This window comes from Anomaloglossus baeobatrachus, chromosome 1 (genome assembly GCF_048569485.1).
Source record: "Anomaloglossus baeobatrachus isolate aAnoBae1 chromosome 1, aAnoBae1.hap1, whole genome shotgun sequence".
NCBI lineage: Eukaryota > Metazoa > Chordata > Amphibia > Anura > Aromobatidae > Anomaloglossus > Anomaloglossus baeobatrachus.
In genome coordinates, this window is record NC_134353.1 from 958,357,154 (window position 1) to 958,382,472 (window position 25,319).

General features: G+C 46.7%; 2 protein-coding genes across 3 annotated transcripts in view; both read right to left on the minus strand.

The window, feature by feature from the left end:
* The window catches only part of LOC142257597 (uncharacterized), a 1,260,196-nt gene that overhangs the window by 516,626 nt on the left and 718,251 nt on the right, over positions 1–25,319 (minus strand). The gene's annotated exons all lie outside the window — the stretch shown is intronic.
* LOC142257662 (uncharacterized) overlaps positions 1,841–25,319 on the minus strand; it is a 69,389-nt gene continuing 45,910 nt past the window's right edge. The window contains exon 7 of the mRNA XM_075329803.1: positions 1,841–3,793. Coding sequence (XP_075185918.1) covers positions 2,688–3,793 — 1,106 coding nt within the window. The 3' untranslated portion in view covers positions 1,841–2,687. The remainder of the gene's footprint in view (positions 3,794–25,319) is intronic.

Here is a 25,319-nt window from a genome sequence, read left to right on the forward strand (position 1 = left end):
GCATACACTCACACATCAGACAGCATACACGCTCACATCGGACAGCATACACACTCACATCTGACAGCATACACGCACACATCCAATCGCATACACTCACACACGCACGATATCGCACATACCATTACAATCGCGACCACACACTCATAACATCCGGAGATACCACATGCTTCCGGCCATGTGATCTTCCGGCAGGTCCTGGAAGGTCACTGCACTGCACAGTATCGCCGCCGAGAAGCAAGTGATATCGGTCGATGTGGTGAGTGTGTGGATGCGATCTGTAGTGTATGAGATCTGATGTGTGTGTGTGTGATCTGATGTGTGTGTGCGTTCCGCCGCAGGACCTTGATGCGCTCACCTGCTCCGGCGTCTGGTGAGTATGATCGGGGGGGTCTTCTCTCTTCTTTCTTTAGGGGGTTTCCGCTGTCTATAGTGAAGTGTCCTGGAGGATTCTTTAACTTTTTCACCGCTGCATGACAATTCTATTGATCACGGCTAGGTCTTATTTTCAGGGGATGTCTTATATTTAAAGCATCCCTGAAAACTCCTGATAGGTCTTATTTTCAGGGGAGGTCTTATTTTCAGGGAAACATGGTATAAAGTATCACATGACATCCTCATTGAAAAAAATGATCAAGTATGGAATTGACAAAAAATCAGTTAGATAGATTCACAACTGGCTTAATGATCGGGCACAACGAGTAATACTAAATGGATACACATCAACCTGGAGGAAAGTCAAAAGCGGAGTGCCGCAAGGCTCTGTCCTGGGACCAGTGCGGTTTAATATCTTTATAAATGATCTGGATAACGGAATTATTGGGAAACTCATAAAATTTTCAGATGATACTAAGATAGGAGGAGAGGCCAACACTAGAGAGGAAAGAGAGCATATTCAAAAGGGTCTAGACACACTTGAACAAAAGGGCTGAAGAGAACAGTATGGTTTTTAACAGAGACAAATGCAAAGTCCTACATCTGGGTAAAAGAAATGTAAAAAACATATATAGTATGGGTGGAAAAGAACTAGGTGATAGCACCGGGGAAAAGGACTTGGGCATAATAGTGGATCCCATATTCAACATGAGCCAACAATGCGGAGCTGCAGCTAAAAAAGCCAACACAATTCTGGGATGTATCAAGACAAGAATTCAATCTAGTTCTAGAGAGGTAATTATTCCTATACTCTGTACCCTATACCTAGTCAGACCCCACCTGGAATACTTTGTACAGTTCTGGGTGCCCCAATTCAAGAAAGACATCGATATATTGGAGCAAGTCCAGAGAAGAGCAACCAAGATGGTAGAAGGTCTGCAAACCATGTCATATGAAGAACGGCTAAAAGAACAAGGTATGTTTAGTTTGAAAAAGAGAAGGCTGAAAGGAGACTTAATAGCGGTCTACAAATATCTGAAAGGTAGTCACAGTGTAGAGGGAACTACCCTATTCTCATTAGCACAAGGAAGTACAAGAAGCAATGGGATGAAACTAAAAGGAAGGAGATTCAGACTAGACATTAGGAAAAACTTTCTGATAGTGAGGGCAGTCAGGGAGTGGAACAGGCTACCACGGGAGGTGGTGAGCTCTCCATCAATGGAAATCTTCAAGCGGAAACTGGATAAACATATCACTGGGATGATTTAGGAAAGCCTGCACTCCCAGGGGGTTGGACCCGATGGCCCCTGAGGTCCCTTCCAACCCTACCATTCTATGATTCTATGTTATCTGGATTCTATTTGCTGATTGTGACATTTATTGACAACTGCAAACAGAACCATCATCTCTTTTGACAACGTGTGACTTTATCTGGAAAGAAACTGTTGCATTATTTCTTGTACTGTTTCTTTATTTATTTTACTCACTTATATAGTGCCAATCATTCCACAGCTTTACAGACATTATCATCACTGTCCCCATTGGGGCTCACAATCTACATTCCCTGGAAATTTTCCTGAGAAAAGGGAAAAAAGACAATATGGCGCTATCTGAGCATAGTAGGTAATTAGTATAGATGTAGCGGTGAGTGAAGAATTTTGCACTCACATTGGAGTAGTATAACTTGTGAATCAAAAGTCATTCCAAGAGCTCAAATGTGCTGCAGGAAAATCCTTCAGTGGGGATCCAAACAGAGGAAATGCTCCAGAAATCAGATCAGTAATAGCGCTCTCTACCTCAAGGGCAATGTAGTAGTGGAATAAAGGGGATCAATATCCCAGATTTCAATAAAAATAATTAAAATACAATGGAATGCATTTCGGCTGTGAACCAGCCTTCTTTAGGCATGTATCTCAATTTGCTTTACTCACTTATAAATGCCATTAATTCCACAGCTTTACAGATATTATCACCACTGTCCCTATTAGAGCTTATAGTCTACATTCCCTACCTATCTTTGGAATGGGAGAGGAAACACGCATAGAACAAAGGAGACTATCTGTAGATGTCGTCCTTCGGGGGAGTTGACTTAAACAATTGAAGATTTACGTTATGGATATGTTTTTTTCTGTGTGACTTTTCCTGATAACACTTTCCACATACAGAACAGAAAAATGGCTTCTCCTCTTCTGTGTGAATGCGTTGATGTCTGATAAGATCTGATTTCTGGGTAAAACATGTGAATTCCTAGATGTTCAGCAAGAGTTGATTTCCTGCTATAACATTTCCCACATTCTAAACAAACATGTCTTTTACCTTGTGTGAATTCTCATGTGTCTAACAAAAGCAGATCTGTGAGCAAAGCATTTCCCACATTCTGAACATGAAAATGGCTTCTCCCCCGTGTGAGTTTTTCTATGCACATCAAGCTGTGATTTCTGAATAAAACATTTCCCACATTCTGAACATGAAAATGGCTTCTCCCCAGTGTGAGTTCTTATATGCTCATCAAGCTGTGATTTCCGAATAAAACATTTCCCACATTCTGAACATGAAAATGGTTTCTCCCCTGTGTGAGTTTTGATATGCACGTCAAGCAGTGCTTTCCAACTAAAACATTTCCCACATTCTGAACAAGAAAATGGCTTCTCCCCCGTGTGAGTTTTTATATGGCTATCAAGCTGTGATTTCGTAATAAAACATTTCCCACATTCTGAACATGAAAATGGCTTCTCCCCCGTGTGAGTTCTTATATGCTCATCAAGCTGTGATTTCCAAATAAAACATTTCCCACATTCTGAACATGAAAATGGCTTCTCCCCCGTGTGAGTTTTTATATGGCTATCAAGCTGTGATTTCGTAATAAAACATTTCCCACATTCTGAACATGAAAATGGTTTCTCCCCCGTGTGAGTTCTTATATGCCTATCAAGCTGTGATTTCCCAATAAAACATTTCCCACAATCTGAACATGAAAATGGCTTCTCCCCCGTGTGAGTTTTTATATGCACATCAAGCTGTGATTTCCAACTAAAACATTTCCCACAACCGGAACATGAAAATTTCTTCTCCCCTGTGTGAGTTTTTAGATGCATCTCAAGCTGTGATTTCCAACTGAAAGATTTTCCACATTCTGGGCATGAAAATGGTTTTCCTTTATGAATTATTTTGTCTGAAATTAGAGCTGACTTTTGAGTAAAACACTTTTCATATTGATTACATGAATATGGCTTCTCCCCTGTGTGAGTTCTTTGTTGCTGAACACCCCTTGTGTTGCTTTTATGTTGCTGAACATGCCGCAGTGAATCAAGACATTGTTTAGAAGCCACAGATGATGGATCCTGGGTGTGAAGGACTGAGGGTAGTTCTAGGACAATTACTGGCTCTTCATATATATTCTGCATAATGCCACAATTTTCTGTGAAAAGAATAAAACAGATTTTGTAAAATTTGCCCCTTCAATGACCAACAACACAAGCTTCCCCTACACTAACTCCAGACACACTGCGCTCAAGATAGCATCTGTGGATTTTTTTATTTTTTTTTTTGGGGTGTGGGGGGGGGGGGGGTGGGGGATTCTCCTCCTGCTCCTTTTCCACCATATATACAGAACATGCAATCCTTAACCATAATGTTTGGAGGGCCCTCACTCCTACATTTTGAGGGGCCCTTTTTCATACATTTGGGAAGGCCCATAGGTGGCCCTCTGCCAGATATTTTTGAGAGCCCTCCCTCTAGTTCCTTTCATCCTGGTCTGAATTACCTTCCCCATCAATCCCAAGATGGAAGCACTGCCTCGGTGAAACAGCAACAGGCTCTGTTTACATTGGTATCTTTAAATGAAAAATCTCTCACTGCAGCAGAGTTGTTGAAAGGTCTAATAGACCACACAGATCTGTGTCTCTTGCAATCCGAAACTACAACCAGCCATGGTCTTGTGTGATAACATGCCTGTAACCAGGTGGCGGTTCTGAAGCTTAGGAAGCTCGCACATGTACCATGCCTGGCCACATGCTGAACATAGTGGTTCAGCGGTTTATGAAAAACGAGCCCAATTTGCCAAAGCTACTTGTGAAGGTATGCTGTGTGCGGCCCCATTTCCACAAGTCCATTCCAGCTGCCACTTGTCTGGCAGGGCTTCAGCAGCGGTTGCAAGTGGCAGCTCAGCAACAGCTGTGTGACGTGACCATGCTGGAACTACACATTGAACATGCACTTGCCAAGGCTTCCTGACCAACAGAAGACATTAGTTAAATACCGGGTACAGCTTCTTAATTTTTATTTATATATATTAATTTATTACCAGCTCAGAGAGGACGTTGCGCGACGTGGGAGCTAGGGAGGGTGAGTAAAATGTTTGTTTTTGTCTTTTTGTGGCAGACAAACATACAAGGAGAGGCCCTGGAAGGGGGGATATATATACAGTCATATGAAAAAGTTGGGGCACCCCTATTAATGTTAACCTTTTTTCTTTATAACAATTTGGGTTTTTGCTATTTCAGTTTCATATATCTAATAACTGATGGGCTCAGTAATATTTCTGGATTGAAATGAGGTTTATTGTACTAACAGAAAATGTGCAATCCGCATATAAACAAAATTTGACTGGTGCAAAAGTATGGGCACCCTTATCAATTTCATGATTTGAACACTCCTAACTACTTTTTACTAACTTACTAAAGCACTAAATTGGTTTTGTAACCTCATTGAGCCTTGAACTTCATAGGCAGGTGTATCCAATCATGAGAAAAGGTATTTAAGATGGCCACTTGCAAGTTGTTCTCCTATTTGAATCTCCTATGAAGAGTGGCATCATGGGCTCCTCAAAATAACTCTCAAATGATCTGAAAACAAGGATTATTCAACATAGTTGTTCAGGGGAAGGATACAAAAAATTGTCTCAGAGATTTAACCTGTCAGTTTCCACTGTGAGTAACATAGTAAGGAAATGGAAGAACACAGGTACAGTTCTTGTTAAGCCCAGAAGTGGCAGGCCAAGAAAAATATCAAAAACGCAGAGAACAAGAATGGTGAGCACAGTCAAGGACAATCCACAGACCACCCCTAAAAACCTGCAGCATCATCTTGCTGCAGATGGTGTCAATGTGCATTGGCCAACAATACAGTGCACTTTGCACAAGGAGGAGCTGTATGGGAGAGTGATGCGTAAGAAGCAGTTTCTGCAAGCACGCCACAAACAGTCGCCTGAGGTATGCAAAAGCACATTTGGACAAGCCAGTTACATTTTGGAAGAAGGTCCTGTGGACTGATGAAACAAAGATTGAGTTGTTTGGTCATACAAAAAGGCGTTATGCATGGAGGCAAAAAAACACGGCATTCCAAGAAAAGCACTTGCTACCCACAGTAAAATTTAGTGGAGGTTCCATCATGCTTTGGGGCTGTGTGGCCAATGCCGGCACCGGGAATCTTGTTAAAGTTGAGGGTCGCATGGATTCAACTCAGTATCAGCAGATTCTTGACAATAACGTGCAAGAATCAGTGACGAAGTTGAAGTTATGCAGGGGATGGATATTTCAGCAAGACAATGATCCAAAACACTGCTCCAAATCTACTCAGGCATTCATGCAGAGGAACAATTACAATGTTTTGGAAAGGCCATCCCAGTCCCCAGACCTGAATATCACTGAAAATCTGTGGGATAATTTGAAGCGTGCTGTCCATGCTCGGCGACCATCAAACTTAACTGAACTGACTGGAATTGTTTTGTAAACAGGAATGGTCAAATCTACCTTCATGCAGGATCCAGAAACTCATTAAAAGCTGCAGGAAGCGACTAAAGGCTGTTATTTTTGCAAAAAGAGGATCTACAAAATATTAATGTCACATTTATGTTGAGGTGCCCATACTTTTGCACCGGTCAAATTTTGTTTAAATGTGGATTGCACATTTTCTGTTAGTACAATAAACCTCATTTCAATCCAGAAATATTACTCAGTTCATCAGTTATTAGATATCTGAAACTGAAATAGCTGTTGCAAAAACCCAAATTGTTATAAAGAAAAAAGGTTAACATTAATAGGGGTGCCCAAACTTTTTCATATGACTGTATATTATACACACACACACACACATATATATATATATATTATATAAAAAAAACATATACAGAAGAAGGAGGTCATATATCCCAGTAATAAAACAAAAACTAGGATGGGGACATTATACTAGAATGTGCCCAGAAGGGGGATATACACACGCATCAGGAGGGACCATGGAAGGGGACATATATACAAGAAGGAGGACATATATACCAGTAAGGGGATAAAAACCAGGATGGGGACATATATATCAGAATGTGCACAGGAAGGGGGGGATATACATACCAGGATGGGCCCAGGATAGGATATATACACAAGGATGGGACAAATAAACCAGGATGGGAATATATATTCCAGGAAGGGGACATATATACCAGGAGGATGGTATACAGAGGGGCAATCTGTGTGGGAAAATAGTATACAGAGGGGCAGTGTGTGAGAATATATATCATATATATATCTCTACTATATAAAGCTGAGTGTGAGTGTGTGTGTGTGTGTGTGTGTGTGTGTGTGTGTGTGTGTGTGTGTGTCCGCTTGCATGTACAAATTACAAAATTTAGCACAAACACCCCATTTGACTCGGGGAACGTCATAGACTATGTTTTGAGGGGAGATTGTAACCGCGCATTTTACAGTTATTCAGCAAAAAAACAGCCTCCATTAAAGTTAATGGAGCTGGGAGCGATAGTACAGCCAGAACTTCAGAAGAATGCACAGCCACGCCCTTAAATGGAATGTTGGCATGTCACAATGCAGACAGGGAAAGAGACACACAGACAGAGACTGAGAGAAACAGAGACAGTTACTATCCCGGGCAATGCCGGGTGCTACAGCTAGTGTATATACACTTCTCAAAAAAATAAAGGGAACACTTACTTTAGCGTTCCCTTTATTTTTTTGAGCAGATTATATATATATATATATATATATATTATACAGTATATATAATGGGCAAATTTTATACAAAGGGACAGTGTGTGGGGGGATATTATGCAGAGGGGCAGTGTGTAACAGTGTGTGTGTGTGTGTATTATACTGTATTATACTGAGGACCAGTATGCGTGTGGTAATATTATACAGAGGAGCAGTGTGTGTGTGGGGATATTACACACAGGGGCATTGTGTGTATATTATACAGAGAGGCAGTGTGTGTGGGGGACATTATACATGGGGCAGTATGGGAGAGATATTATGGAGGGGAGGTGTATTATTAATTTTCTGAAGGAAATAAATCATTTTCTGAAACAACATCAAGGGTGCTAACACTTTTGGCCGTATGAGTGTGATACATACAGTATATACACACATTTTTCCAAGAATGACGGTGACTGTGGAAGGTTTGGGGGTGGAGTCTGGGCAGAGTCTCATGGGGGCCCCAAACGTTTGTCAGTATGGGTCCCTGAAATACCTAGTGGCGGCCCTGCAGTTGCAGTTTGTAATACCAGCTCCAACATGAGGTATTCCTGTCAGCCCCCACACATAAAAATTGACTAGTGAACATCGATGTCTGACATCTGTGACTTTCTACAAAAAAATTGAGGAAACAACCAAGATGGTGATGAAGCCAAAATCAGCATAATCACCCTGCTTTGGTGCCTCCTCAAATGCTCCATGCTCCCAATTAAAGAAGAAGCTTTGCATGTGGGCCAGGTGGAGGGGGAGGAAGAAAGTACAGAGTGCTACGTGCTCGCCAATCCCCTGTCCAGGCACAGATGCCTCCTGCCCTGCACCTGTCATTGCACATTCACAAGCACCATCAGCAATATTATCAGAATCTTTTCCCAGCCCAGCGTTCAGGGATCCCTAATCCAGGACTTGACATGGAAATGAAAATATACAGCCAAACAAGCACCCACCCACAGGACCAAACACTAAACTGGTATATTTACAGACTGCTTGCCCTGGAAATGTGTCCATTTAGGCTATTGGACACGGAGGCTTGCTGCAACCTTATGGCAGCGGCTGGCCTTCGGGACTCACTCCCCAGCTACGAGTATTTTTTGCCCTACAACAGCATGTATATTATAATAACTAGAAATGAGTGAACCTTTCAAGGTCCGCTTCGCCGAGCCTAATCAAACGTACAGTCAAACCAAACTCCAAACCTTTCCGAACCTTAATCAAACCCCATTGAATTCAATGGAATGCCAAATGTAAGGCAGAGAAACCACCTTTAGGGGGGATTGCAGTACCCCTGTTTTCTCAAAGCCATTAGCTTCCTACACTATTGACATAAGAAATATAGGGGTGGATGAGACAGATGTAGGGCTGGTGCTCCCATAACTGTATAGACAAGAGACAATTGAGACCTTTTTTGGATTCTTGACATTTAAAAACATGATTGCGTGACCGGTGCAGGCCTCTTGCTCCCAGAAGGTTGGCATTACCCAAAAGAGAAAACTTGGATACCAATATTGTAGTCTCGACATTCAAAATCCTTTCAGGCAGACAGCAGTACAGCAGCATCAATTGCCGTCTCGCCATAGGGCCTTAAAGGGAACCAGATTTTTCCCTGTTAAACTAAGTCTCCCCTTCTGCAGCTCCTGGGCTGCATCCTATGAAGGTGCACCGTGTGACCTGACTCCCGTTCCAGACCCCAAAAATAACTTTATAAAACATGACCGCCATGTATGCTAATTACCAGTGTCGCCAAGATGGGCGTGTTCATTTTCTGCTCCTGTCCCCCCTCCTGTTGCTGTTCGCTGTCCTCCTTTCTTGATTGACATGATGATGCCTCTGTCATCATCCTCGTTGCATTTTCAAATCTCGCGCCTGTTCGGCTCACGCATGCGCAGTTCGCTCTGCCATATTGTTGCGGGCAGAGCAGAAAGCATAGCTGCCCTCTCGCTCACCGTCGAACTAAATGCGCAGGTGTGAGATTATGGTTGGCGCTGTGCATGACCTCACCAGCGTTATCCTCATACCTGTCCATAATCTCACGCGTGCGCATTTAGCTCACCGGTGCGCAAGAGGGCAGCTACGCTTTCTGCTCTGCCCGCGATATGGCAGAGCGAACTGATCCTGCGCGAGCCACACAGGCGCGAGAATTGAAAATGCAATGAGGATGATGATAGAGGCGTCATCACATCAATCAAGAAAGGAGGATGGCGAACAACGGCAGGAGGGGGGGACAGGAGCAGAAAATGAGCACGCCCATCTGGGCCACACCGGTAATTAGCATATGTGGGGTTCATGTTTTATAAAGTTATTTTTGGGGTCTGGAAGGGGAGTCAGGGCACACTGTGCACCTTCATAGGATGCAGCCCAGGAGCTGCAGAAGGTGACACTTAGTTTAATAGGGAAAAATCTGGTGACAGGTTCCCTTAAAAGAGCTGGGAAGTAGGATCCATGTAACACACAGGCTGTGGCCCGGAAATTTAATTTTAAAACAAGAGCACACAGTGGCCGTGCCTTCTGCAGCAGCACATCCAGAACACAATAGTGCCCTAGAAATTTTTGCACAACCAGGTTGCACATAACCATCCCTGGCTCCCGGTTCAGTGGAGACAGCCACTTATCAAACTTGGCCTGGATAGTGTTGCACAGTTCTGCAGATGTGTCACTGTATTCTCTGATGCATATTAATTTAAGCACTGCCTAATTGTGTTGACTTACACACAGGATGTTGCCTGGCATTTAAATTTTAAAACTCACATATTTAAAAACATTTCAAGCAGACAGCAGGACAGTGATATCAATTGTTCCCCCCCATTTCACTAGTGTCTTTGCACTGCAGGAAAGAATTGTGCATGCAACACACAGGATGTGGCTTGGCATTTACATGTTAAAAATCAAGAGATGCATGACAAACAGGCGTAGGCCTCTTGCTCCCAGAAGACTGGTACTACAGACAAATATCTCTTTGCATGTGAGGTGGAAAGAAAGGGTATCTTTTTCATGTAGACTGTAACGACATCATCAGACTTGGAGTGACTCATTTTCACCCTAGTTTGGCAGCATTGCTGCCCTTGCATACACATATGAATGAAAACTTTATTTGGGAATTGGCAACTTAACCTGCTTGGCTTCCTCCTCCACATCTGCTGAGCTACACAGCTGCGTGCCTCTGGGTTCACACCAAGTGGGATATACAACTTCATCATCAGGCTCTATGTTGTCCCACTCCTCCTCTTTCTGACTTCACAGCACAGTACGCGTGAGCCTTAAGTATCAGAGTTTCATCATCATCACCTCCAACCCCGGGCGTTAGCATTTGAGGAGGCTCGGAATCCTCCTGGGACCCTACTTCATCCAGGTCAGGATCCAGCTCAAAGATTTTGGGCAGTAGTGCAGATGCTTTCCTCCTCTTCAGTCTGGGAATCTTTGGAGAGGACCTGTGATGCCCATGGGATAGAATGTGTGAACAGCTCTTGAGATTCGCACATGTGTGGTTCCCCACAGTCACTTTGCCGGTTGGTGATTTGTGACGTGGGTGCAAAGAAGTGTAATTGGGGTGGCACCTCAGAGGAATGAACTGTGTGTGATGTTGAGGTGCAGGAAGAGGAGGAGATGCCCCTTAAAGCAGTGCTTGCCATCCATTCCAGCACCTGCTGTTTATCAGCCTCATGTCAAAGTTGAAGTGATGTAAGGCTGTCAAAGAAATCTAGTGGAGTAGGCTGTCCCGTAAAAGTTGTTCTCATTTCTCTTGGGATATGTGAGTTGGCGTTTGCTTACTAGACCTTTGACCAATCTACCAATACCTATAACTATTTTTGCAGAATTTTGAGCAGACAATTAAAATTACCAAGAAACGCTTTTTACATAATTCCCTGGCAACTTTTTTCAGCCAGCAACTATTGAGTGACAATACCTATAAATGTGTTGGACTGCGTAATTTGGAGCAGGCAGCAATATGTAGCAATACTTAGTAATACTTATTTAGATGCTTCACTGGCTAATCTTTAGCAGGCACTACAAGTTCCACTCCTTATTTCTATCATGAAATGTGCCGATTTGTGGCACACACACCTTTCCCTACACTACACGCCCCTATTCTAAACTATCGCTCTTCTATCTATCTATCTCAACTACCTAGCATTAAACCCCCTAAGTGAACTGTCTAGAAGCACTGGCAGCAGCATCTTCTCTAAGGTTTCACATTCACAAAATGGCGCTGACGCAACATGTCCGCAATATATATGCACACATGGGGTTTAAGCAGCCAAGCACGGAAGCCCTTGTGTCTGAATCTGGTGGGTTTGCTACGTCGTGATTGGCTGCAGGAACATCTGTAAATAAACTTTACAAAAAAATGGCGCTGCACGCCAAAAGGCTTCTCCCGGTCTAAACTCCCCACCTCCTTCACTGATTTAACAAAACCCCACATCAGACAGCACCACAATCCCATACAAAAGCAGAACATGCCATTTCAAGAGCTTTTTTGGAAATGTGGCCAATGTTCGGGGGCAGAAACTGAACAAAACAGAAGCTCGACGACTTTTGGGGTAAGTGCTTGGGGTTACCAAGCCCGAACAAACATGCTAAAGCTTGTACCAAATTTTCAATTAGCAAACCTTTACCGCACAGCTTTGCTCATCTCTAATTATAAAGTCACCAACGCAGTTAAATCACAATGTCACCGAAAGACCGGTATGTGCACCCATGCATGCGGCCAGGGACATTATGTGTCTTTTACTACTGCATCCTTATACACACAATAATGGACAGATCAGAGGACATCTAATCAAAGGACCCTAAACCGGCTAAGAGTTCCCTAATTCTGACCCAGATTTGCACCGGTCTGACTGCAGGGGTTGGCACCCAAAACTGACACAATTGGCTCTACTCTCAACGTTATTTGTCACATAAAATTTGTATAGCCCTCTGGTGGCCTTCACTCATACATTTGGGAGTCCTCTCATATTTCGGAGGGCCCACAGGTAGCCCACTACTGGAAATTTGGGAGGGCCCTCAGTCATGTTGTGGTGCAGTATTGAATATTCTAGAGTTCTCTCTACTACTTGATCTTTGTTTTATACTTGCGTAGCACATTCTTGACTTTTATTAATTGGTTTTGTTTTGCATGCCACTGATGAATAACCTTTTGAACAATATTTTTTAGGATGCATACACTGTTCTTTCCAGTAATCAATTAAACAAATTTTTCTTGCAGAAGCTTTGTTTTTCAGCATTGTGTCTCTAGAGTTACACATATGACCTTCAGACTTGCTTCCATTTTCCTTGGTGTCTTGTTGTTTGATGTTTTAGGAGACACAGAATCGACAACTTGAGTTTGTATACTGGATGTATTAGTAAGACTTGATTTTTTTTATCATTATCCCTCCCAGCACCCAGGCCAGTTTGAGCTCAAAAATCGACAGATTCAATTAGGGTCTGTAACATTAATTTTAAACATTGTGCTGTGTATTTGTTGAGGACCCAGCTTCCTCCAGGATCGGGGCCTGAAGTGTCGGTGTGCACTCAGCACAACCTTGGGGATGACTTCTGCCACAACCACAACCAGAGAGATGGACAACTTCTCCAATGAAAGAATTAGTCCCTTAGAAGGTATTGTAAAGCTAAGAAATCAGAGGATAAATCAACCAGCGAGTGAAAAGATCTGTGGAGCGTATTATGCAGGTGATGGTAACTGGTACAGCGCTCAGGTGAAGGACCGAGTGTGACAATGCTACTGTTCCACTATGTGTGATGACTGACCCCAAAATTACTCCTGGGGACAATGTCTGCCATAGCTTGATAGCTTCTCCAATGAAAGAACGTGTCAATTGCAGGGAATTGTACAGAGAATAAATCAGAGGCTATCTCCCACTGAGAGATCTGTGGAACTTATTATACAGGTGATGAGAACTGAGCAAGAGCTCAGGTGAAGGACTGGTCATGCCAATGCTGGTGTTCCACAATGTGCAAGGGTAGACAAAATTTAGAAAGAGGGACTGCAACACACCCTAGAAGACACGTAGTGGATGGCCTCTGAATACATTTTTATTACAATTTTTTAAAAATTTTACAGAATGAATCAGTCAGGGGAAAGATGCAATGTTGTGGACAGTGGAAGAGATGTATGTGACCAGAAGGAACACTCATTTCCATCAGATGATACTGACATTTGGACAGTGAGAAATCCAATAAGAAGGAACAAAAAAAGAACTTGACATGAATGAAATGAAAGCAGGTTATGTTACTAATGAAGAATATGTGGATAGTAAAGATATTAGAAACATTGCTGTATTAAAAAAAGATAACTTTAATTTTAGAGGACCAAAATTTTAAGTAAGGGCTCATGCGCACGTTGCGTCCTGGCCACTGCAGAAATGAATGCACCCTCTAGCAGACGTGACGCTGCGTGTTGACAAAAAGAATGCATCCAAAACACGTATTTTGGATGCATTTTGGATGTATTTTTGTCAGTTCAGTCCCCCATCTCTGCTACATGCCCACAGACAGCAGACACAGACAGAGCCAGGCGCTGAGAATGAATTCGGATGAACTTCACCCAACTTCATTGTCATCCCGCTGCTCTGTCTCTGTGTGCTGTCATTAACTCATATGAACCTCCAAGGTCAGTGCCAGGACACAGGAGTCCGCAGCAGTAACGTCAGAGCTTCACCCGATTTCACTGACATTGCGCGCCTCTCTCTGTGTGGCAGCCTGATTTGCGGTCACACGTGAAGGACTCAGCTGTGATCACAAATCCCCTGAGTGACTGCAGTGTGCCGCGCGATCAGCTGTGCTTTCACTCAGGTTACTCGCAGCCACAGCTGAAGTTCTCCAGCTGAGAGCGGTGGCCGCGAGTAACCTCAGTGACAGCACAGCTGATCGCACGACTCACTTCAGTTGATGCATGAAGCTCACAGGAGCGGCGGTGTTATACGGCCGCTCCTGTCAGCTTCCAATGTAGCAGAGCTGAAAGCGTCATGGGACCTTGCGTGGATTACATCGGACCTGGTGGTGTTTTGAGGGGTTAATAAAGTGGTGAAAGAGGGTGTTTTTTCGTTCATTCCAAATAAAGGATTTTTTGGATGTGTTTATTTTCTTTAACTTACAGGTTAATTATGGAAGGTATCTCGGAGAGACGCCTTCCATGATTAACCTAAGACTTAGTGGCAGCTATGGGCTACTGCCATTAACTCCTTATTACCCTGTTTGCCACTGCCCCAGGGCAATTCGGGATGAGCCGTGTAGAGTCCCGACCCTGTCACATCTAATGGATGCGGCAATTATGGGCGGCTGCTGGCTGATTTTGTTAGGCTGGTGGGCTCCCCATAACATGGAGCTCCCCATCTTGAGAATAGCAGCCTTCAGCCGTGTGGCTTTACCCTGGCTAGTATCAAAATTGGGGGGGGGGGGGGAACCGCACGTTTTTTTTTTTAAATTACTTTTTTTACTGCTCGATATAGACACGCCCACCGGTGGCTGTGATTGGTTGCAGTGAGGCAGCTGTCACTCAGTGTGGGGGCGTGTCTGACTGCAACCAATCATAGGCGCCGGTGGACGGGGGCAGCAGGGAATACGAGATGGATTAAAGAGCACCCGGCATTTTCAAAAGAGAAGCCGCCACGGTGTGAACGCCTTACAGCGCCATGCCGATGATCGTGGATCGGTGAGTATGAGAGAGGGGGTGGGAGGGAGAGACCGACATGGACAGAGAGAGAGATCGAAAGAACTGCGTTCTGTCAAAAAAACACGCGGATCGCAACAAACGCAGTGCTTAGCATTTTGGTAGTGTTTTTCTTCAGCTCATTGATTTCAATGGGTGTAGAACGCTGCCAAAATAGACAAAAGAATTGAAATTCTGCTTTTTTAAATGCAGAGATTGTCAAATTTTTGACACTCAAAACGCTGTGTTTAAAAAAGCAAGGTGCGCACGGATTTAGCATGATTCTCATAGACATTGCTGGGCAAGCAGAACGCATGCATTTTGACAATGTGACGCTACAGCTTAAAACGCTGCAGAAACGCAAAAAAAAAAAAAAAAACACTCAACGTGCGCATGAGCCCTAAGAGCCCCTATCAAGGTAGTTGTGCTGGGGTGAAACCTGTGTCAGTAAAATGAAGCTGAGCAGACGCTAAAACAATTTTTTTTCTTGTTTACAATACATTATGGAAAGCACGGGCCTGTATCGAGGTTGTCGTGGTGTGAAGCCTGCTTTAGGTGAATCTGTGCTTGTGTAGAAGAGTAGTCTGCGACCGGCACCCCCTGAAGACATCATCACTGGTTTTACAACAATGTATAATGTGTTTATACCGTATGTATAGTGGTAGTAGGATGTTTAAGCTCCCTGTGTGTGTGTCTATGGGTGCAGTGCTACCAGCCATCATTAGATGTCCTAGGTTCCCTAGTTGCAAAAGCTTGCTTAGACTTCAGGTATACTGACAGGGCTGAAATAGTTAACCAGAGACACCGGAAAACAATGAAGGGGATCTAGTGTGGAGGATTTCATGGGTTAGGAGACTTAAGAGTAGTGCGTAGAATAAGCCAAGGAAGAAGTAACTGACAAAAGGAAGCAAAAGTGACCGGGACCGGATTGGAGCTTAACCCCTTAACGACCCATGACGTACTGGGTACGTCATGGCGAAATCGCGGCCCCAGTGAGTGTGATCGGTTCACACAAACCTTAGATTCGTGAAAGAGGGTACCTCTGCCTGACCTCAGGAGGGGTGGTGCCTCCTCCCCGGGCCTCCAGAGGCTGTGATTGGCTGACAAACACCACTCAGCCAATCACAGCCACTGTAATGTTTCAGCCATTGAAAATGGCTGCAACATTGAAATCCATTGATCGCTGCTTCTGTAACGCCCTGGACTAGCCAGGTAGTCACAGACATAACACACCCCCCCCCCCTCCCCTGGATAGTCACACCAGTCAGACAAAAACCCTTGTTGCCTCCCTCCAGGGTCTGATGTCCACACTAGGTGGGGCGGAGCCAGGCGGTTGGCCCCACTCACTGAGGAGTTCACAGGCCTGGAGGCGGGAAAAAGTAGTCAGTTGAGTGCAGAGGAGTTAGAGTTTGGAGGTGAAAAGTGAGAGGACAGAAACTGCAAGTGTCTGGGTCGGAGCCCAGGCACTCACAGCAAGCTTGGCAGACGGTGGTGGCCGTCTGCAGGAGGTAGTGGACCGGGGTCGGGCGGTGGCCCGCCGGTACCGAACCGGGGAGCGGAGTGAAGCTAAGCACACAGGCAGGGCCATCGGACCCTGACCAGGCTTGGAGCCGCCGACAATAGTCAAATCCGAGTGTGACAGTAACCCCAGGGGTTTCCAAACAATCAAGACCCGACAAAAAGGTAACAGTCCACACCGAGCGGATATACAGCCACCGCCATAGGCTAGAGATCCAAGGGCCAGCGCCTGCGGGCAAAACGGGCTCCTACGGCACCTATACGCCGGGGAGCGGACTACCGGTGGGCAACAACAGGAGTCAGAACATTCTAACAGGTGCAAGGAAAGACAGCCACCATCAGCCGTCCGGGGAGAGCACAACAACACTGCAGCCGGCTGCGGGACCCGTCCATCCGGCCATTTGGTTTACCAAAGACTCTGTCATTGACTGTCTGAGTGAGTACACCAGTGCCATCCAGCACCGCGCCGCGCTGCCCCTGCAACCCTGCACCCCAGCTACCCTGCCTCCCCGTATCATCATCCGGGCCCCGGGATCACCAACCCCTACCCACGGAGGGGACAACATCCTAGCTGCTCCCTACCATCTCTCCCAAGATCCCTGTCACCAGCAGTGGTGGTGCCATCATCACCACGTCCCGTGGGAGGTGTCACGAACTCTGTCCCCAAACAAACCTTCCCTTTTCACTCACGGGTGAGGAGCGTTACTCCAGTCCCCGGGTCCGGCCCACCGCTCGAGCCACCGAGCAGCAGCAGCAGAAGCCCCGGACCCGAGCGTGGCGAGCGCGTCCCCTCTGCCCGCAACAACTTGGCGCTGTGAACAGGATAGGATCAGTCTACCTAACGGTAGAAGTGCGCCTTGCAGTCCCCGCTGGCGGCGTCCGGCCGAAAAATTTGAAGTGTCGCCATCTTTGGCGCGAAGATTTCCCGCTCGAGCGTCTTCCCCGAGCAGGGAAGGCGCGAAAGTGAAGCCCCGCCCCCAAAGAGGAAGTGCTAGAAAGAACCAAGGGGGGACGGGAAAAAGATGTCTGCGCCCGACGGAGCTGGCGGAGGAGCGCTGGCCGCAGGAGCGGCGGTGCTTAACGACCGCATGTAATTAGCACTACAGAGTGCAGGGACGCCAGGACTCTGCCGGAACACGTTCTTGGATCCAGCAAGATGTGCCAGGAACTCCAGGCCAAGGTCCACTCCATGATGGCGGAGTGGACATCGGAGAAGAAGGGCCTGGTCACAACCGTGAGGGCATCTGGAGTAGAGGTGGTCTCAGAGGAGCGGGTAAGCGACCCACGCCCCTATGTCCCCGAGGGAACGGCCGCTGCGTCTGAGGGGTCCGGCCTGCTGCCATCCACTACGCCACCTTCCTCACTGCCCACGCCCGCGGTCACCGCCCCGACCGACCCGTTACCCCAGTCACCGGTAGCGGAGCCCTCAGCATCTGTGGGAGAAGGCCCGGACCCTACCATTGTCACCGCCCTGGCACCTGTCCTGGCTTTCATCCTGGTCGCAACGGAGGCGATCCTCGATCAGACGCCAGCACCGCAAGTCATGCTGACCGCTCCCACACACCCAGCCTCAGCCGAGGCACCGCGGGGATGTAGCTGCCAAGCGGCAGAGCAGGCCATGTCACAGCGGCGCCCCTCTCTACTGAAGGTGCCGGTCGTAGCCGGCATGGAGGGACTCCGGCAGGGCCCATCCCCCACACCGACTGACCCGGAGCGGCAGCTATGGCAGCTGTGCCATAAGACTGCTGCTTGGAGAAAAAGGATGCTGATGCGGTAGCGGTTCCCGGCTACCTTGCTGTCGGTCCCCGTCGGGACCCTGTTGATGTTGCACTTGGCCCTCAAGATTAAAGAGTCCGATCGGAGGAGCAGTCGTACCCGCACCGCCGGCAGCTGAAAATGGAGTCCTGTGGGACAGTGTCACCCCTGAGTGAGTGTGGAATTGGGTGCTCGTGCTGTCCGGTGGTGGACTGTGGGAAAGCTGCAGGAGGAAGCTGTACCAGAGTCAGGTGTTGTGGATAGCCCTTGGGACCCAACTGACAGTCCCCGTTGGGATCCTACAGCAAGTCTCCGTTGGGACCCTACAGTTTTGTTTGTGGTAGCCCGTTGGCTATGAAGAGCCCCGTCCCCATTGGGATCACTGTTGCCCCATTCCCTGTTGCGTGAGTGATCGCTAAGAGACAAGGCCGAGAACTTGCAGGCCAACCACGAACTTGTGGTTTTGTAAATAGTTTGTGGGCCATTTTCCGTGCCGCCTCCGGAGAGGCAGATTAGAGGAAGGGCCCGCAGCGGAGTAGGCTGGGGCCCGGCCACCACCAGGACCGGTGGCCATCCTCCGGGGGTCAGGGGTCCCTCTGGACGTGGGGTCCCCTAAAGTGACAGCCGGGTGCGAGACACCGTACCCGTTCCCGCTTGGGTGACCTGGAACAGAGTTCCTGCTTCCGGACTGGGGAAGAGGGGTGCTGCCCGTTTCTTAGGGGCAGCATCAAGGTTTAGGTTGCTTCGGTGGGGAAGCGGATAAACATGAACCCGTCCGTTATTATTAAAAATGTTTTTATATGTTTGAAACGTTAAAGTGCCATGCCTCCCGTAAGGGAAGAACTAAAATATGCTTGTGTTTTATGTTTTACATGTTAAATTATCTTTTACAGAAAAATAAAACCGGTGATGGACGGGCAGCCCGCGGAGGGTTTGCATTTCACCAAGGGGGAATGTGACACCCTGGACTAGCCAGGTAGTCACAGACATAACAACACACACACCCCCTCCCCTGGATAGTCACACCAGTCAGACAAAAACCCTTGTTGCCTCCCTCCAGGGTCTGATGCCCACACCAGGTGGGGCGGAGCCAGGCAGTTGGCCCCACCCACCGAGGAGTTCACAGGCCTGGAGGCGGGAAAAAGTAGTCAGTTGAGTGCAGAGGAGTTAGGAGTTTGGAGGTGAAAGTGAGAGGACAGAAACTGCAAGTGTCTGGGTCGGAGCCCAGGCACTGACAGCAAGGTTGGCAGACGGTGGTGTCCGTCTGCAGGAGGTAGTGGACCTCTGTAGAACCGTAGGACCGGGGTCGGGCGGTGGCCCGCTGGTACCGAACTGGGGAGCGGAGTGAAGCTAAGCACACAGGCAGGGCCATCGGACCCCAACCAGGCTTGGAGCCGCCGACAATAGTCAAATCCGAGTGTGACAGGAACCCAGAGGTTTCCCAACAACCAAGACCCAACAAAAGGCAACAGTCCACACCGAGAGGATATACAGCCACCGCCATAGGCTAGAGATCCAAGGGCCAGCGCCTGCGGGCAAAACGGGCACCTATACGCCGGGGAGCGGACTACCAGTGGGCAACCACAGGAGTCAGAAAATTCTAACAGGTGCAGGGAAAGACAGCCACCATCAGCCGTCCGGGGAGAGCACAACCACACTGCAGCCGGCTGCAGGACCCGTCCATCCGGCAGTTTGGTTTACCAGAGACTCTGTCATTGACTGTCTGAGTGAGTACACCAGTGCCATCCGGCACCGCGCCGCGCTGCCCCTGCAACCCTGCACCCCAGCTACCCTGCCTCCCCGTATCACCATCCGGGATCACCAACCCCTACCCACGGAGGGGACAACATCCTAGCTGCTCCCTACCATCTCTCCCGGGATCCCCGTCACCAGCAGCGGTGGTGCCATCATAACCACGTCCCGTGGGTGGCGTCACGAACTCTCTCCCCGAACAAACCATCGCTTTTCACTCACGGGTGAGGAGCACTGCTCCAGTCCCCGGGTCCGGCCCACCGCTCGAGCCACCGAGCAGCAGCAGCAGAATCCACGGACCCGTGCGTGGCGAGCTCGTCCCCTCCGCCCGCGACACTTCACCCGCCCCCAGCTCTGATTTGAGAGATCGGTCACAAGGCCGGTCTCTCCAATCACCGTGGAACTGGAGCCGGTGACCACTCCCCTCAGCTTCACTCCGTCCGTGGAAGCTGAGGAGAGCGATTCCTGCAAGTGCCCTGGTAAGCACCTCCCCCCCCCAAATCGGCCGCCATCGCCGCCGATCTCCTCTATCTGCTGCAGCCCCCTCCAACTGCCACCGCTGTCCCCCAACAGCTGCTGCCCCCCTCCGTGAGCTACTGCCCGCTCTCCCATCCTAATCTGCTGCCGCCTCCACCATCTCTCTCCCATCTTTCACCCTCCCCGATCTGCTGCCCCCTCCACCATCTCTCACCCACCCCCTCTCTCCCATCTCTCACCCTCCCTGATCTGCTGCCCGCTCTCTCCCATCCCTCACCCTCCCTGATCTTCTGTCCCCGCTCTCCCCTCCCCCTCTCACCCATCCCAATCTGCTGCCCCTCCACCCCCCTTACCCTCCCCGATCTGCTGCCCCCTTCACCACCTCTCACTCTGATCTGCTGCCTGCCCTCTCCCATCCTCCACCGCTCCTCCATCCACCGCGCCCTCTCCCATCCTCCGCCACGCACTCTCCCATCCTTCACCGTACCTCCATCCGCCGCACCCTCTCCCATCCTCTATCCATTTTTTTTTCCATCCCACCTAGTCCCCCCCTTTTTGCAGCACATCCGTGCGTACGTCCTGATTTTTTTCTGTAAACTAAGAAAGAAGTACAAATAAGCTTAGTTTAGGGCCAGTAAAATTATACTGTAGTAATCGTCAACTATAGTATTTTTTACTGCATATTGTAAGGGTCAGCCCAGTGCCACACATGAGAGCGATGCACGAGTCTCCCATCACATCATCCGGCACAGTCGCTCTCTTCCAGACAGGAGTGTGCGGCTGTGCTGGGTGATGCGATGTGAGATTCGTGCATCGCTCTCACGTGTGGCACTTGCCTTAGTGTCAGTTGCAGGCGCTCTTTTTTTTTTTTTTTTACTGCCGTCCATATTTTTTTATTTCACCAAACTAATATTTTTTTTGTATGGGGGGGTCCTAGTTTCCAAAATCGGGTCACATGTGGGGGAGCTCCATTGTTTAGGCACCTCAGGGGGGTCTCCAAACGTAACATGGCGTCCGCTAATAATTCCAACCAATTTTGCTGTGAAATGGTGTTCCTTCTATTCTGAGCCCTGCCATGCGCCCAAACAATTACTTTCCACCACATATGAGGTATCTGTGTACTCAAGAGAAATTGCACAATACGTTTTATGGTGCATTTTTTTCTGATACCCTTGTGAAGAAAAAAAAAAAAAGCTACCTGGTTGAAATTACAATTTTGTGGTAAAAAAAAATTATATATTTTCACGGCTGACCATTATAAACTTTTGTGAAGCCTCCAGGGGTTCAAAGTTCAGGAGTCTAGTTTCCAAAATGGGGTCACTTGTGGGGAGCTCCATTGTGTAGGCACCTCAGGGGGTCTCCAAACACAACATCATGTCAGCTAATGAGTCCAACCAATTTTGTTTTCAAAAATTCAAATGACGCTCCTTATCTTCCGAGCCCTGCTGTGCGCCCAAACAAGTGATTTCCACCACATAGGAGATATCAATGTACTCAGGAGAAATTGTACAATTAATTTTATGGTGCATTGTACACCATAAAACATGCAACATTTTACATAAACATGCAACACGTTTGTGTAAAAAAGTAAAATTTTCATTTTTTCCTTCTACAGTGCTTTGGTTGCTGTGAAGTTCCTAAAGGGTTAATAAACTTCTTGGATGTGGTTTTGAGCAGAGCGAGGGGTGCAGATTTTAGAATGGGGTCACGTTTGGGTATTTTCTGTCGCCTAGCTTTCTCAAATCACTCCAAATGTGATGTGGTACCTAAAAATTTTATTTTGTAAATTTTGTTGGAAAAATGAGAAATTGCTGATGAACTTTAAACCCTTCTAATTTCCTAACGAAAAAAAAAATTCTTTCGAAAATTGCGCTGCTGTAAAGTAGACATGTGGGAAATGTTATTTAGTAACTATTTTGTGTGACATCTCTCAGATTTATGGGCATAAAATTTCAAATTTTGAAAAATTGCGAAATTTTCGTTGAAAAGCCAAAATGTTCACAAATAAACGCAAAACATATCGGCCTAAATTTACCACTGACATGAAGTATAATATGTCACGAAAAAACAATGTCAGAATAGCCAGGATCCGTTGAAGCGTTCCAGAGTTATAACTTCATCAAGTGACACTGGTCAAAATTGCAAAACAATGGCCGGGTCTTTAAGGTGAAAACAGCCCAGCCTGTTTTCACCTTAAAGACCCGGCCATTTTTTTGCAATTTTGACCAGTGTCATTTTGAGGTTATAACTCTGAAGGGGTTAAGCTCCATTGAGGCACCAGAGAGCAGTGTGTGTGTGTACAGTGCCATATGTGGCTGATCATGTGTGACTGATGGCAACTGACACTGGGGAAGACTTTAGGAGTAATCTCGAAGAAGTAGCATACCCGTGCAGGTACCTCTAATCATAGCGATACCTAGAGAACAGGGATGCACCAACCACCTCTCCACCCTCCATTGTAGCCTGTATGAACCTGTTTGCAGCCGAAAACAGAAGAGCCGGTTTGTACTAAAGGCCCTGTCACACAAACAGATAAATCTGTGGGAGATCTGTGGTCGCAGTGAAATTGTGGACAATCAGTGCCAGGTTTGTGGCTGTGTACAAATGGAACACTATGTCCATGATTTCACTGCAACCACAGATCTGCCAAAGATTTATCTGTGTGTGACAGGGCCTTAAGATGTTAATGCCTTGTTTGAAACCAATTTTGAAATATGTCACAAGCAAGAGGAAACTGTGTTCAAAAAGTATTACAAGTAAAATATGTGCAGTTTTTAACCATTGTGGACCCATCTTTATTCATTAAAAACCCTGAACGCGGAACAACACAGTGTGAACTAGACGAGGAGAAGCTGGAAGAGAAGTACTGATGCAACCAGGTGGAATCTCAGCTCTCCCCTCTGTGTCTGTAGGGTAACAGGGTGAAAACAGCCTCTCGCCCATGATTGCCGTCCCTGGTACCTTTACATGTCAGATACTTAGATTTTGGAAACACAGAGAGATTGCTCATGTCACAAACCCAACACATTGACACATTTCTTATTCCTTTCTAAAATGTTCAGTGTTATCTGTCAGGCCTGAATCCCGTATCAGGAAAATGGAGCGGAGCAGCAACAAAATGTATTATCTTTACAAATAAGTAATGGAAAACAATCTCCTCTTTCGTGGCTAGTTGTGAACGAGTGTAACCTGCGTCTTTGGTAAGGAGTGAAACTCCTAGAGTGGTAGAGTTAAAGCCATATGTAAAAAAAATAAAATAAAATAAATGAACCAGCGGGGACGGGGTATACATATATCATGAGCATCAAGACATGGTGGAGAAATATCTGAGAAAAGAAAAAAAAAAAAAAAAAAAAAAGATATACCCTACTTTGGATTGGAAGGGATGCACATTAATAAAAAAATACTTACAAAATTTTACATTATAGGTCACTTAAGGTGTCATCTAGTGGTTTGATAAAGGGTGGGGGAATCGAGCCCTTATTCATCAGGTCAGTTGGACATTTCTCATTGTACTATGGGTCAAGAAAGGTGCACAACTAGTATTTGGTTGTGGTCAAAATGTGTATCATGCGCTCTTAGCCTGACCTGATAGCGTGGGGGGCCCAGAACGCTTGGGCCTGACCACGCTGAGAGTACCAGCCTCCAGCTGCCTGGTTTTCCCTGACTGGCAACTTTGTCTCATCATCATTAGTGATGGGGGAACCCGAACTGTGAAGTTCGGGGTCCGTACCGAACACAGTGTTTGTGCACATAATCCCGAACACGAGCTTTCCTGTGAAGCTCGTGTTACAGTTCGGGTCCAGGGGCTGAAAGGGCTGAAAAAAAATAAATAAAATAAAAAAGCACATTATTAAAAAAACATTCTGATTATACTTACAGGTCCAGCTACACGTCCTGCAGACTGTCTCCCGGCCTTGTGCGTCCAATCATTGCTGTACCCCCAGGTAACCACCACTGAGTAAAGGACCTTCCATGATGTCATAGCCATGTGACCAGTCTGGTATGCATATTGTACAGACATTGGCTTACAAACTGGTCCCATGGCTATGACGTCATGGAAGGTCCTGTTAACTTCCAGGGGTATTAATTGCACTGTTCGTCACTCAGCAGTCTTCGGCAATGTTCTTCGGTGACGTCAGAGTTCACTCGAGTCCATGGCTTAGCCATGGACTCAATTGAACTTTCACGGTCACTGTTCGAATCTCGCATCTCATCACCAAACATAGGGTACACTCTCCTGACAGGAGCAGGTCGGCTGCATGTATTTTCATGCAGCTGGGGCGCTCCTGTTAGGAGAGTGTCAGGCTGTTCAGGGTGATGCAATGTAAGACTTGCACGAGTAAGGCTACTTTCACACATCAGTTTTCTGTATTCAGGCACAGTCCTTTTTTTTCCTGATCCAACGGATCCTGAAAAAAAAGTGAAAACCGTATCCATCGGATCCGTTTTTTAACGGATCCGTTATGCCGGATCCGTTAAAAAACGGATCCGGTGGATACGGTTTGCATCCGTTTTTGCATCCTTTTCGTCCGTTTTTTGGCTGGATCCGTTTTGTTAATTACATTGGAGCATGCTCAGTTTAGAAAAACGGATCCAGCGGCCGCATCCGTTTTTTACCGCATTACGCCGGATCCGGCGTCCATAGGCTTCTATTGTAAAACACGCCGTATCGCGCCGGATCCGGCGCGATGCGTTTTTTTTGCCGGACAAAAAAACGTTGCAAGCTACGTTGCCTCCGGCCGCCGCATTAACTAATTTTGCCGCATCCGGAAAAAAACGGATGCAACGCAAAGCCATCCGGTACAATCCGGTAACAATGC